Here is a 15,771-nt window from a genome sequence, read left to right as displayed (position 1 = left end):
TCGAAATATTTTACTTTGCACAATGCAGACGCTATGTTAATTACTATTAACATCCAAATCTGGCCAGTGATGCTGAAAAGCACTGCATTTTCAAGGGCAACCTTTCATTTACTGAAAAGTTTCACTTTCCTGCTATTCTCTCCATTTTTGTAAATGTTTTGACCTTTGCATCCAGAGGTATGTTAAACTAATTAACTTGTACTCCAGTGTATTTAAACAGGTATGTGTTTATCTTTTTACAGAATTATAAAAGGACAGACATTCAACATAATGTATTTACTGATAATTTAGTAAATTATCTAGAAACTAGATGTTAAAAGTAGGTTAGTGTATTAAGCCTCCACATCTGGAGTACTTTTTTCAAATAATCTTTTAATTGCAAGTGACAGGGAGGTTTTTTGTGGTCACTTCATTAGCAAAGAAGAACACCTGCCGTACTTGTGCCTGGCAGTCTCGGCTCAATAGTCCTTGAGTAGGAAGAGAAGATAAATTGCATCAGAACTCAGGTACATGACATGACTGAAAGACCTCAACTCAATCTTACCTAAGTCTGATTTGTACCAGTGACAATGCACTTACTTGCATTGTGCTAAAATAACACAAACATGGAGTTACTGTTACAATTATATTCTTTTTCATTCCAGTCTAGATGAAAGAATGAAGTTTGTGTTCTCCTATTCTACCCAGTAAATGCTGCCATCTAGTGCTGAACTGTGCTATGTGCTTAAGGAATTGTGAGTGCCTTAAACAAAACTTAATTTGTATTCAGATTACATGTGCCACAAGATACAAGTTTATATACAAATATATACAAAGGTAACTATTTGAACCATCTACTCACTGTCTCTTTTTGCCTCCCCTCCTTTTTTCTCCTCCGTCCTCCCCTTATTTATTCTTGGATCTGGACTAATATTCCAGTCATCTGAAGAAGTGGGTTGTGCCCACAAAAGCTCATGATACCATCTACATGTTTTATTAGTCTTTAAGGTGCTATTATTTATTGTTTTTAAGTTTTTCCTGTTACAGACTAACTCAGCTACCCCTCTGACGATATATTTGATCAGACAGACATAAAATGACAATTCCATTATTAGATTTTAAAAGAAGCAGGGAGTTACAGGTGTTTGGTTAAAAAGTCTCTACTTATGCCAAGTAAAAGAAATACAACTTTCACATTTAGAATTAAACAGATTATATGGGAAAATCTCTCTTATTCTTAACTAAAGCTTCAGACAACAACAAAAGGGACTTAATGAATACATTGTATTGCTAAAAATCACAGAAGGTGTAGCAAAACCCTTCAAATTAAAATCAATGGATGGCTTGCCAGGTTTAGTTCTCTCATCCATAAACATAGCTATCTTTTCATGTATTAAACATCAGATTGACACTGAAAAGTTAAATTCTGAACAAGTGAAAGAACTGCCCTACCAGACTTCTCTCAAAATTTCCTGTAATGTAATGCAAATTCCTCCTGAAGGCAAGAAATGTTACACCAAGTAAGGATTGTTTAAAAAAATAAAATGAAGTCACTTGTAACTGTCTCTCCTTCCTTTATTTCTTCTCTTCCTCCTCCTCCCCACCCCTCCCCCCACCCCTCAGGAGCTTTTACTGTAGATATAAAGAATGCATGGGTCCTCAACATGTTCTTAAATATGTATTACTCATGTACATTCCACAATAGGTGTGCGTGCTCACCATGTGCACCAATGCCAGAAGTTTTTCCACTATTAGTACCAATAGGGAAGCAACTCTAGTGACCCCTGAAGAGCCACGGTATTAAAGGGGCGCTGCAGGCTTCCGCCACCCTAAGCTCCTTCTTGCTACACTCGATCAGTGCGGAAGGGTGGAATGATCATGAGCAACACGTTTCGAAGAACACCAGTTACAGAACTGGAAACTGTCTTTTTTTCTTCTTCAAGTGCTTGCTCATGTCCATTTAACAATAGGTAATCCCAGTAGTATCCACTTGGGGGCAGGTAGGAGTTTAGAAATGTGAAGGTTACGGCACAGCTCTGCCGAACCCAACATCCTCTCTAGTCTGGGAGACAATGGCATAGTGCATAGCCAAAGAATGCGCAGATGAGAACATAGCTACCCAACAGATGTCCTGGACTGGGATTTGGGCCAGGAACACTGCTGATGAGGCCTGCACCCTGGTCAAATGTGCTCTCATGATCAGCAAGGGGGCACCAGCCAAATCATAGTAGGTGATCCAGTCTGAAATTCTGGGTGGAAACTGACTGGTCCCTCATTTGCTTCCACTATAGAGTCAAACAATTGGCTAGATTTCTGGAATGACCTAGTTAGATTTATGTCAAAGGTAAGGGCCCATCTCACATCTAACATAGAATCATAGAACCATAGAGCTAGAAGAGGCCCCAGAAGGTCATCAAGTCCAGCCCCCTGCTCTAGGCAGGACCAACCCCAACTAATCAACCCGGCCAGGGCTTTGTCAAGCCAAGACTTAAACACCTCAACATGTGGCAATGTCTCTCCTCTTGACGAGTGGGGCTTGAGACCCGACCCCCACTCATCCTACAGATAGGCCTCAGCCCCTTACCTTGCTTGTTGCCCCCACTCTGACATGGCGCTGGGCCTTATAAACTAGTTACTGCCCCTCCCTGTGCCAGGGTCTGGCCTTACCTGAACTAATGAATTGCTGTTTTTGTGCCTGCCCTGCCGTGTATTAGGGTCTGGGCTGGCTTAAAGACTACTTGTGGTGTGTCTATTTGCCTGCCCCTCCCTGCACCAAGGCTCAGGCCAGCGTAAAGACTGTTGAATTGCCTTTGGGTGCCTGCCCTGCCCTGTACTCAGGGGCCCAGGACTAAGCCAGCTGGGCCTACAGTCCTACCTGAGGATAACTAGTCACCTGGGGACCTTTTGGGCAAACTTAATTGCAGTAGTACTAGTCAATGAGAAGAGGGAGACCTTTACAAACTGAAATTTACATGCAACAGCTTTATGAATAGATAAGCATCATAAATGCCACTGGGAGAGAGGAGTAATAGAATTTTATTATTATTATTATTATTCTACCCTTTTCTACTGTCCTCATCAACTCAAATATAAATAACATAGACTTCCAACTCCAGTGTAAGGTAAGGAAGTATTATCCCTCTTTTACAGATAGGGAAACTGAAGCAACAAGAGGACATGATCTGTTCAAGGTTACAACATGAAGTGAAATTCCAGCAATTCTAGCTTCTAGGAACATATGGAAGAGTTCATGCAGCAGAGTCTAAGATAATGGACTGTGGCTTATTGGCACTGGGGATTCAGAGCTGTTGGGTTTTGTATACCAGTTCTGCCACACTAGCTTCCAGACTTTTGGTAAGTCACACAAAGTCTGTACTTAGACAACCAACTTCAGAGAAGTTTTATATAGCTGGGAACTTTTACTTCAAAGCATTTCTGCTCCATTTGCTCATGCATTCCTGTAAGATATTATTTGCTCATTTTTTCAAAATGAAGACAGATGCTAGCTTTAAATCCATGCCGATTCACAACTCTATTAGTTGTAAGTTAACTCATTAACTAATTAGGAATTCAATTAGGTTATAAAGTTTGTCAAAGTACATTTAAAATTTAATCTATTTTATCAAAAGCAACATCCATAAGAAGAGAGAGACTATTCTTAAGGGATAATATTCTTAAATGTCTTTTTTTTTTTTAATTAAAAAAGCAATGCAGTCATAAAACTCATTTACAAAGGTTAATACAACCCAAAAGGCATTAATCTCCAGTTTTCCTATTTTTAGGACATGCTAAAAGCCCTCAAGAACACAAATACAAATTTTTAAAACTTCTGCCCTACTCCTAAATGGCCAGTTCACTTCAACACAAAATGCCTGGTTTTGAGAGATGAATATCGACAACTGCAGTCACTGGAAATGAACTCCGCATCTCTTAAATCAAGCCAAGATTGTGGTAACTAAGGGAGATGTACCAGCTCCATCCCTCGGCAGGCTGTTGGTGGCTGCCCGCAGGGCAGGTGGCACTCTGGCCCTCAACCTTGGGCTCTTGAGGCAGATATCTTATCCATTGTGCCAGTGGAGGAGCCTGCCAGCAGAGGAGCCTGCCAGCCTCCCTAACTTCTGAGGCCCCCTTGTCCTTCCTGTCTTCCAAGGGTGCCAGCTCCATCCCTTGGGAAGCTGGTGGTAGCTGACCCCAGGGTGGACAGGACTCCAACCATCAGCCACCACCAGCCTCCTGCTGGGTCACCACTAGTTTCCCCAGCCCTACCTCCAAGCGGTGCCAGCTCTGTCCCTCAGGAAGCTGGTGGTGGCTGACTCTCAGGCGGGCAGGACTTGAGCCCTCAAACTTGGCTCAGGTTACAGAACACAGAAAGGAAAATGTTTTCAGAAAGTCTAAAAATCAGGTTTTGCTATGGAAAGTCTTTTTTAAAACCACTATATTGTGGATGCCTTTTAAGTTATTTTATGAAATCACAGGCTAGAGATATCAGCATAATTTTACAAGATATTTATAAAAGTAAAAGCTTCCCTGTGTCAGAGAAACCACAAAAATGAGATATTCCAATCCATGAGACATTATTTGTTTTACAGGATGCCTTTTAAAAAAAAGTAGTAAGTCATGGCATGTGCTGGGATAAGCAACAGGGAATGGATTACTTGATGTTTTACATGTTCTGTTTGTTCCCTTTGGGGCACCTGGGGCACTGCAGGAAGGCAGAATACTGGGCTAGATGGACCTTTGGACTGACCCACAATGGCACGCTTATGTTAGTCATCTGACCTAGCAATTTTTCCTAAATAAAAGGAACAACTTGATTTTAATAATTAAGAGTTTGTCAGTTATCCAAATAATTGGCAGGGGGTAACAGGGTAAGCCTACGCTGCACTGGACTGGGAGGTGTTAACCCCACATTGTGGATAGAGGAAGTCCCACCCCCAGCCATACCGAGTATGCTCAAAGTACCAGATCAGTATAAAAAGGAAGCTCAGTGTGGGAGAGAAGCCAGTGAGGAAGGATGTGTGGTGGAAGCTCCAGCTCAGAACCAGCCACAGATCCTACCCACAGGAGGCAAGGACCCAGAGGCTCAGATTAAGCTTCCACATCTTATGGACACCAGAGAGTGGCCTTCACTGAGGAACCCACAGATCTTAAGACTTCTGGGACTAAAACACCACCGACGACTGTAGGAATCAACCCATGGCAGGTGAGCAAGTGGTACCCTCCACCTGCGGGACGGCGGGGTGTGGAGTGGGGGGGACTCAGCATGTTTCAGTGGGGTTCCCTGCTGAGACAGTGGCTGTCTGCTCTTCCACTGCCAGAGCCCTGAAGCAGGGCTCACTGTCCTAAGCCTCCAGCCCTTTTGTTGAAGGTCCTTATCAACACTGGTAACTAGTACATATGTAAAATTTAATTTAACCAACTAATCAATGGATTTTCCATGGATTAAATCCATAAGTGGGGGAGCTGCAGCAGAGTTAGCTCCTGGCCCCAGGAACTAACCCTGCTGTGGTTCTGCCTTTTAAATGTAAAAGGCTGGAGCGTGCAGGGGAGGGGGGTAGGACCCAGTGCAAGCCAGAAATCAGCTGTCCTGGCTCACACTAGGTCCCCCCCGCTGCACTTCTGATTTTTAAATGTATTAAGAGCCAGCAGGCGCAGTCTGGGACTGGGCACGAGCCGGGAATCAGCTGATTCCCGGCTCGTGCCTGATTGCCGCTACTCCTCTGCTCCCCCAGCCCCGCAGAGACGGTGCTGGGGGAACCGGCTTTTAAGTCGGCTCCCCCCAGCACCGGCCTCTGCTCCCCCCTATTGGAAAGGAAGCAACTAGTCAAGGGACTAGTTGACTATCCAATAAGCTTTTTCTTATCGAATAGTTGACTAGTCGCTTACATCCCTAATTACTAAGCCACGCTGCCGCCTAGTGAAGGGCCGCTGTACTGACTCTGGTTACTAGGCCATGGGCACGGAGGTAAATGCCTTTGCCCTAGACCTCAAACTGTTAGCACTGGCAGGCCTGGAGGCCTCCCCATGGAGTTATTTGCAGCATCCATGCAGCCCTCTACCCACACCCAAATAGGACGGAGTGTGCATACATCATAACAAGAGGTGGAGAAAGTGGGGACTGATTGGGACCTGCTAGAAGACCTCCAAACATGAACCAAGGAGCCGGAGAAGTGGTGGCTGTTTGAATGTCAGCAGCAATAGGCTGTGCAGCTTCTCCAGCAGCTGGCCTCACAACTATAGATGATGCAGCAACAAGAACAGCAGTAACAGATGTGTGAGTTGGCCACCCAGTAACCAGCCCAAACAAAACTTGAAAGAAATGAGGACTTTCTATGGGAACAAAGAGAGGATGCAACATTGAGCTGGGTCTGATAATGGGTGATGGCTATAGGCCCAGAAGAAATCAATGTGTTGAGGGACCCATAAAGACAACAAATCAAGATCCAAAATGACCTCATATTGGATAGTAGTTTCTCTTGTTTCGGGGTCACAATGAAACAATTTCTAGTTCCATGAAGATTGTGCAGGAGCCTCCTACACTTGGCCCATGCGACACAATGGGCCAGACACCTGGGCAGAAAGAGAACCCCCAGAAGATAGCCCACTGCTTCTTCTGGCCAGTCCCCTACCAAGAGGTAAGAGACTAGTATGCCAATGGACAGACTCAAAAGGGGTACACTTAGGGCTCCCTTCATACACCTACCAGTGGTGGGCATTCCATCTGAATGCATTGTGATGAATATTATCAGACTACAGAAGAAGATTAAGATCGGGAACTAGTTCACCCTGGTTGTTGTTGATCATGTGGCATGATACCCTAAGGCTGCCCACCTCTGCACAGTGACAGCCTTGAACATCGCCAGTGACTTAGTGCAGATATTTGCTGGAGTGGGGATACCCAAAGAAATGTTTAACTGATCAGGGAGCTAACGTGTCCTCTAAATTAATAGGGAAGTTGTGCTACACCAATTTACCAAGGACAGCCTCCAGCATTGGGATTCACTCCTGCCTGCTTTACTTTTCACCATACGGGAGGTTCCCCTCAAGCCTCCACTGGCTTCTCCCCTTGTTAACTCCTCTATGGGAGACCACCTCAAGGCATCCTTGAGCTTTTGAGGGAAGACAAGAAACTTGGGTCCTAGGGACTACACAGTACTTCTTACACCTATGACAGCAACTCCAGTCACTGGGAACTTTTGCTCGGGAGAAATTTCGTACAAGCTCAACAGATCCAGGAGCAGCAACACAACAGGAAAACTAAGTTTTGAGCCAGGCAACCGGGTGTTACTTTCAATAAACTCTTCAGAATCAAAGCTTCTGGCTAAGCGGCAAGGCCCTTTCAAAGTGGCTCGTTGCCTAGAACCCATGGACTATGAAGTTAAGCTACCAGGCCAAAAGAAAGTAGTATTCACTTATAATGTAAACCTACTCCAACCCTGGAAGACTACAGAAGCTTTGTTTATTGTGCCATCACCCTCTGAGCTGGAGTTAGGCCCTACTCAAGTCCACCTTTGTTCCACCGCACTCCACCCTTCTCCCAACCTCTGCCCCTGCTCCGCCCTGCCTCTTCCCACCCCCTGCCCTTTCCTTATGTCACCCCTTTCCTCAAGTCCCCTCCCCACACAATATAAGACAGGGGATTATCTGGAGGATCTGGGGCAGGGCACCAGCAGGGGTTGCGTGCACACTGCACTCACCATGGCAGTTGAGGGTCAGAGCTACCTAGTAGCCTGCTCCGCTCCACTGCCCGTCTTCCCTCCTTAAATTATTTTTCCCAAAAGGAGAACAGCTGAATCTCTGCTACTGAAAGCTGAAAGCAATACTGAATATAAAACTGCCTTATACATTCCAACTGTTCATTTGCTTACTGCACAATTAATGAACCACCTTTTGAAGCATCATGGATAATCTAGCTCCTTATTGTACTTAATGTCTCTCGTATCAATTAATATTCACAGCAGGCACATCACTTTTTAAAACATCTTCCATGCAAGCTGAGTTGCCTAAGAGCTATTTATGGGGACCTTAATTGCTATCTATCTGCTAAAAAGGAGAGCACAAGGATACCGTTTGAGAGTCCCAGAGCACACCACACTGAAGCCTTCACTCTGAAGGATATTTAAACATTCATCAACCAGCGATGTAGCATTACACCCAAAAGGTTCTCTATTCTCCTATTCCCTCCCCTCATATTGGGGTGGGAGAAGGAAGGAGAGCAGACACTAGGACAAACTTTGGAAAAATAAATGCTGTATCAGCAGACAATGACAGACTTAAGTGCTGTCAGCAACAGATGAGTCACAAAGGCTCACCCTCTCAAAATGGCAGCCATCTCCAATAATTCCCTCTTCTGTTGCCTTAGAATCATAGAACTGGAAGAGACCTCAGGAGGTCATCAAGTCCAGGCCCCTGCCCAAAGCAGGACCAAACCCAACTAAATCATCCCAGCCAGGGCTTTGTCAAGCTGAGAATTAAAAACCTCTAGGGATGGAGATTCCACCACCTCCCTAGGTAACCCATTCCAGTGCTTCACCACCCTCTTAGTGAAACAGTTTTTCCTAATATCCAACCTAGACCTCCCCCACTGTAACTTGAGACCATTGCTCCTTGGTCTGCCAACTGTCACCACTGAGAACAGCCTCTCTCCTTCCTCGTTGGCACCTGGGGGGGGGGGGGGGGGGAGGGAATAGGTCAGTGGTTTGAGCATTGGCCTGCTACACTCACGGTTGTGAGCTCAATCCTCGAGGGGGCCATTTAGGGATCTGGGACAAATCTGTCATGGATGGTACTTGATCCTGCTGTGAGGGCAGGGGACTGGACTCTATGACCTCTCAAGGTCCCTTCCAGTTCTATGAGATGGTATATCTCCATATGTTATATTAAGTTGAAGGCTGCTATCAAATCCCCCCTTGCTCTTCTCTTCTGTAGACTAAATAAGCCCAAATCCCTCAGCCTCTCCTCATAGGTCATGCGCTCCAGCCCCCTAATCATTTTGGCTGCCCTCCTCTCTCCAATGAGTCCACATCCTTTCTGTAGTGGGGTGCCCAGAACTGGATGCAATATTCCAGATGTGGCCTCACCAGTGCTGAATAAAGGGGAATAATCACTTCTCTAGATTGTGAGAGGCCTTGTCAGTAAAGCTGGAGTTATTTATAGTACAAAAGATATTTAACAATTTTCATATAAGGCATATATTTTCTATGTTAAAAGTATTATTTGGTTTCTTTACCATGGATACCCATTTTTAAATAAACACGTATAATTCTGTTTTATTACATGTCCGATCACAAAATTGTCATTTTTGTTTCTTAAAGTTTTTGAACTGTAATTCTGCAATGTAATGAAAACATGCAGACAACTATCAAATTCAATTTGATGTAATATGGAACTATAAACACAATCACTTAGTCATAATCATGACCTATGGTTATTGCATAGTGTCACTACATGACAAAGCTAAGGTGCTTCAGTGCCCTAATGGTTCATTTCCACACCTTAACTGATTTATTTTAAGCTTAGCCTTTATTCTGGATTTCCTTGGTTTGGGGATTATAGCAGCATCCCTATGGCATACTTTACCCCAAGCCATTGATCAGTATTCAACTTTAATTTAATCTAAAAATGGTTACTGATCTCTAGTAACTGTTGTTCTTTGAGATGTGTTGTTGTGCATGTCCATTCCACTTCAGATGTAAGCATGCCACATTCATGATTGTGGAAGGCTTTTTCTCCTAGCAGTACCCATCATGCTGACTATGGAGCCCCCTGGAGTGGTGCCTATAGGGTGACGTATTTAAGTGCCTGCCAATGTGTTGCTTCCTCACAATGTTCCCTTTAATTTTTTCATCCACGTGCAGAATAAATTTTGCTATGTGCATCAAAGCATATGCAGATGTACACCACCAGTAGAAACATGTTGCTGGCTCTGGGTACTCTAATTATCTGGGCAGCCCCTGAATTGCTCCTGGGTGGCTACCAAGCACTCAGCTTACAGACAACACCACTCTCTCAGTTCCTTCTTGCCAGAATGCTCTGACAAAGGGGAGGTTGGCAGGATTTGGAATGGATGTGACCAACACATCTCAAAGAACAGTTACAAGGGGCAAGTAACAGTTTTTTCTTTGAGTGACTGCTCATGTCCATTACAATTAGACTACCACCAAGCTGGGTCACTGAAGGAAGGACTGGAGATTATGTGGTTTTAGACTGCAACACTGCCCTATCGATGGCTACATCGTCCCTAGACTTCTGGGAGATCACATAGTGAAAATATTAAAGTTGAACCTATGATCAGAGGACCAAGTGGCTGCCCTCCATATGTCCTGGATGTGCACTTGCACCAGGAATGCAGATGATGACTTGGCCTTGATAAGTCAGTAATCAAGGTATGGGAAGCCTTGAAGTTTGAGAAAAGGCAGTAACAACCACCATGCACTTCAAAAAAACCTGAGGGACTCTGCTAGAATGAACCAGGAATGCTGGGGCTGGAACATTTGGGAGATCATAGCTTACCCTAATGCAGGATGTGATCCATACCAAGATGCCTGGGACGAGAGTAGAGCCCCTTAATTATTTCCACTATTGAGATGAAAGTTGTGTGAATTTAAGAAATGGTCTGTATGTTCTAAATAAAAAGCCAAAGTGCACCCTAATATCTAAAAAGTGAAGTATGTGTTCTTTGTTATTGAGGAGCAAGCACCACCATATCTGTTTATATAGTACAGCTGTGGTGTTGTCTGTCAAGACTGAGACACTTGCTGTGCATGTGGGCTTTGAGTGTCTGGTATGCCAGACAGACCTCTTGAGGTCCTGGATATTGACATGCAGTGATAGTTCTGCTTGGGATCACATATCTTTTGTCCTAATGTCTGCCGGGTGCACACCTTAACCCAAAGCTGAAACATGCAGGACAAACTGCATAAAGGTCTCTGGTTTGGCAAAAGGAATCCTGCTGAACATAACCAACTCCTGCAATCACCAGCTAGAAGTCCAGGATGTGAGATGGCACCATGTCTGTGTATGATACCACGCGTCATAGGGGAGACAGGCAGTTTCTTGCCATTGTGGGAAATAGGTGGGTGTGCTCAACTGGGTTCTTTTGGGCTTGGAAGCAGTACTTTGGGAGGGGAATATTCTTGGCTGAATCACATCCAGGAGGGCACCCATATATTCTATTCTCTGCATGAGCACAAAACAGTAGATTTGGTCTTGCATGTGGCCCAGTATGGGGAACGTGGTTCAAGAGAGGGTTACATGCTCCTCCACCTGTGCAGTAACAACCACTATAGACTTCATAAAAACCTGAGGGACCATTGGGAGCCCAAAAGGGAGCAGCACAAACTATTTCTGTTGGGGGCTGACAATGAATCTGAGAAATCAACTGTGGACGAGGATAATCGAAATATGAAAATACGGGTCCTTCAAGTTGAAGGTGGAGTGCTAGCACCCCAGATCCAGGGAGGGAATGACAGAAGCCAAGGTAACTATGCAGAATCTTACCTTCTTTATGAACTCATTGAGGTCTCGCAGTTACAGCATGGGCCTGAACCTGGCTTGGCCTTGGGGATTAGGAAATACTGGAAGTAAAACCTATTCCCCCGGAACTCACTCATAGGGTGAGTAATGAGTGCATCTCCTGCTGAAGGAGTTGCTCGTAAGAAGGGTCCCTGAAGAGGGACAGAGAAGGAGAGTGGAAGGGTCAGGGGAAAAGAATTGGATAGAATATTCTGCCTCTACTGTGCAAAGAGCTCAGCAATCTGCTGTAATCAGGGCCCAGGCATGATAAAAAAACAGGATAAACAGTTCACAGAAGGTGGGAATTGATCCAGAAGCTGGACTGGTGCTCCAACCTCGGGCACACCTTCAATAGCCTCAGGTAGGTCCCTGGGGCTGTCTGGATGTGCCTACACCCTGGTCAGAGGAGAAGCTGGAATGCTTCTGTCTATTGCTGCTGTTGTTTCTGCCCCATCCCACCCTCATCCCCAAAGTCCTGCTTTCTTGGCAGGACAGGGATATGGATATCAAGGGTTTTAAGGGTTACCCTCAAGTTCTTGAGGCTGTGAAGCCTCAACTCAATTTGTTTTGCAAAGAGGCCAGCTCAGTCAAAGGGGAGATCCTCTATCATGTTCTGGACCTCGGTAGGGAGATCCATCACCTGCAATCTCCTCTGTCTGTAGATTCTGAGCCACCTGGTAAAGGAGGTCTAGTCTGCCCTCATGTCCATTGTGGGGAGGTAGGTAGCCATCCCTGCTACTGCCTCATCAGATGAAGACAACAGATGAAGACAAGGGTGAACAGGGTCTTTTTGGCCTTCCACTCCCTAGTATCCAACTGATTGGTGCCTTGAGTTACCACCACCAGCATTGCCTCCGGCCCAGAAATCCGTGCCCATGCTGCTTGACTTCTGTTTCAGGTCTCCAGAAGCCAAGATGGCTGATGGGATCCTGCATGATGCAGACACAACTGAGACCACCCTGGAGACCGGGCCCTGCACTTGGTGGCATGCCGACAAGGTCCAAAAGGGCCATTGCATGGGCATGGTGCTCTGGGATCAGTGAGGAGACCTGGAGCGATGTCCACTCCATCTGAAGGCTTATGAGCCAGCCGCGAAGTCTGAAGAGTACTCTGAAGCAGATCATAGAAGAGCCAGTGCTGATAGTGCTGGGGACCAATACAGTGGTGAGGAAGCAATGTGGCTGAGCAGCTTAGGCTTTTCCCCAATGTGTAATTGGGAGAGGTGCCATCGAGGCTGAATGTGCTGATGCCAACAAGGGCTTCATCAGTAACGGTGCCATAGTGGGAAATGCCTACGTTGGTGCTATACCAGCCAATGTCTTGCTTGGAGCCAGGGCACAAACCGTAACCTCCGAGGGATGCAGCGCCAGGGTTTGGAAGGTCAGGCCTGAGGACCATGTTAGTTTAATCAAGTCTTTGGCCTCCTCGAATGTGTCTGGCATGAAAAGTAGGTTCAGGTCATCTGCTCCCACTTCTTCTGGACCCAGGAAGTCAACTTGCATCGGACTAAATGGCTCCTTAAAGATGAACAACATCAATGACTGTAGTAAGTGCTACCTGCTTAGGGTGTCCAGGTTGAGGACGCAGCCACTAGCATGATGTGTCAGAAAGTGGGCCCCGTCAGCTCTCTTTTTATGCAGCACCGGCAACTAGGTCTCGGTCATGAGGACAGGCAGTACTCTTGTAGAGTCCTTCAGCAGTGAGGGTCCAGTACTGGTGCTGATGCACTACTCACCAGTTCTACTAGAACTGACTCTGGTGCCACCTGCAGATAAACTGAGAGACTCTCAGGTGAAAGACTCTCCTTTTTTGTACTTGGTTTGAAGCCTCTGCAGATCTTTGCACTTGTCTGCCTAGTGGCCTTCTCCAAAGCACTTGAAGGTTATCACATGGCACAGACTTCATGCAACTGTCACATGGCTTAAAAGCCCTGGGTCTGAGGCATGCTCCAGTCTGGGGAACAGGAACAGGGGAACCCCCTGCCCCCCAAACTATAACCAACAGTACCTAACATGAGAATTCATTTGATGAAGTGGGATTTACCCATGAAAGCTCATGATTCTATATATTTTGGTTATAGAATTCTATATATTTTGGTTATATTTGTGACAGGACTACTCATTTTTCAAGTTACAGACTAACATGGCCATCCCTCAGATTATTTTTAAGAGAAGAATTATGTACAAAATCTATGAAAAAAATTGCTATGAATGTGCTTGAAGAATGCAAGACCAAGTCTCTCCAATAACCATTATAGGCAGGAAGAAGGAACTGAGGGAACAGCAGGTCGTTGGGTGCCTATACATGCTGCTCCAGAGGGCCCCACAGCCAACCTAACAATTGGTACCACTGGAGGGAAACCTTCCAACAATTGTGCATGCAGTTCACGTACACCTAAATGGAATGGATATGAGCAATCCTTCAAAGAACAGCCAGTTTTTGTCTTGAAACATATGTGGGTAAAAACATACAGGTACCTCAGACAGCTGAGAGACTGTGTATTTATGTGAAGAGTTTCATTCTCTCCAAAGAAAACAGATTATTAATGTGCCAGGAACACTGCCTCATGAAGCTTTTGTTAAAATTGGGGCTATTAGTTCTAATGACCACATCTCCAGGATTATCTCAATAACTCTGCTCCATAAGGATAAAAAGGAAACAAACCAGTAATTATCACAGTGTATTACTAAGAAGAAATGAAATCTATGCAAGATACATTACCAGTAGCATTGGCCATTATTCTCCAACAGCTTCTCCACCATGTGCTCTACTCTTACAAACCAGCTTGGAACAGCCTTGTAAATTAGAGGGGTATCTGACCTGTGAGAAAAGAATGCACAAACAAGTTCAAATTATATATATTTTAAACATTTTGCCTCTCTTACCAAGGAAACCATATATTGAAATATATACCACTAGCAATGTTAGACAGCATGTAACTGAATAGTCGCTAAAATTGTATGCGGTTACACGACTGTTTGACAGACCCGGGGTCAGCAGCCAGTGCTCCCGGCCCCACTCCCAGGGAGCCCCCTACCACCCAATGCTACTGCCTCTCTATCAGAAGCAGTACCACGGGATGGCAGGCTGAACCTGGTCCATGAGGTGCGCAAACCGGGTCCCACCTGCAGCCCGGCACTGTTGCTTCTGATACAGAGGCAGCAGCACAGGATGGCAGCAGCCTCTGTCCATGGGGGGTCCAAGCTCTCTGCAGACAGAGGCTGCTCTGGCCCGTAGCAGTCTGTCTGTAGGCTTCCCTGTCATCGTTCCCCTCTTCCCCCACACCAGCCCCAGCTGCCTCTCCCAAGCACTGGTTTCTGCCTCCCTCCCCCCCGACCTCTGTAGGAGGCAGGTCAAGGGAGCTGGCTTCTCACATGTATAGGCTCCCACCTGCCCACTCTCCCTCCATGCGCTGCCTCTCCATCAGAGGAAGCATCATGGGGGAGGGGGGAGAAGCTGGTGCTCCAAGGGAACTGGTTTTAAAGCCAGCTCCCACCAAGCATTGGCTCCTGCCTCTCCCGCTTGTTGCCTCTGATACAGCATGTAGTTGACAGGATTAACCAATAAGACCAGGCTTATTGGTTAATTGTGTAGTCATCTACACAACAACTTCCCCATTTACCACCTTCCACTCTCCACACCCAAATACTTCAATAGTCAATATTTAATGAATGTACTGAAAGATTAATTTTTGCACACAAAATACACATTAGGAATCATTGTACTTAATTTATTTTTGTAACAGTTCCAGATTTTCAAAACCCACAAGAAAATGCAATCTTTACCTTGAAAATAAAGAACAAACAATATATGGGGTTTAACTTTATATTCCTACCCTTATTTTTGGATCTGACTATCGATACAAGTCAAATTCTTAAGCCTTCCAACTGAGCTTACATTGTAGTACCTCCCAACACACATCAAATTAGCCTAAAATGTTATTACACAAACAAGTTTATTTAGGCATGGTTTTACCTACCAGTTTAACATGCCACAAAAATTAGTAAATTTTAAAAATCTGCACACATTCACAAAGTTTAAGGCCAGTATGATGTTCTGTATTTTGCAAGCCATAATTTTATTCCATTACCTCAGTACTGAGCCCAATAATTATTTTGGCTGAAGGATATCTTTCAGAAAGGAATCCAGTCTTGAAGACGTCAAAAAAAGATAATCCAGTAGTTGGTTCCAAAGGTTGATCACTTTTACATTTAAAAACATATGCTCTACTTCCCATCTGAATCTATCTGGTTTCAACTCCCAACTTATGGTATTTAT

General features: G+C 45.0%; 1 protein-coding gene across 1 annotated transcript in view; it reads right to left on the bottom strand.

Annotated features, from left to right (window-relative positions):
* IARS1 (isoleucyl-tRNA synthetase 1) overlaps positions 1 to 15,771 on the bottom strand; it is a 211,581-nt gene that overhangs the window by 111,553 nt on the left and 84,257 nt on the right. Inside the window, exon 14 of the mRNA XM_075939706.2 lies at positions 14,215 to 14,313. Coding sequence (XP_075795821.2) covers positions 14,215 to 14,313 — 99 coding nt within the window. The remainder of the gene's footprint in view (positions 1 to 14,214; positions 14,314 to 15,771) is intronic.

This window comes from Pelodiscus sinensis, chromosome 11, assembly GCF_052426305.1.
Source record: "Pelodiscus sinensis isolate ZL-2025 chromosome 11, ASM5242630v1, whole genome shotgun sequence".
Taxonomy (NCBI): domain Eukaryota; kingdom Metazoa; phylum Chordata; order Testudines; family Trionychidae; genus Pelodiscus; species Pelodiscus sinensis.
The sequence above is the reverse complement of the archived record's forward strand: the minus strand, read 5'-3'. Positions and strand labels throughout refer to the sequence as shown.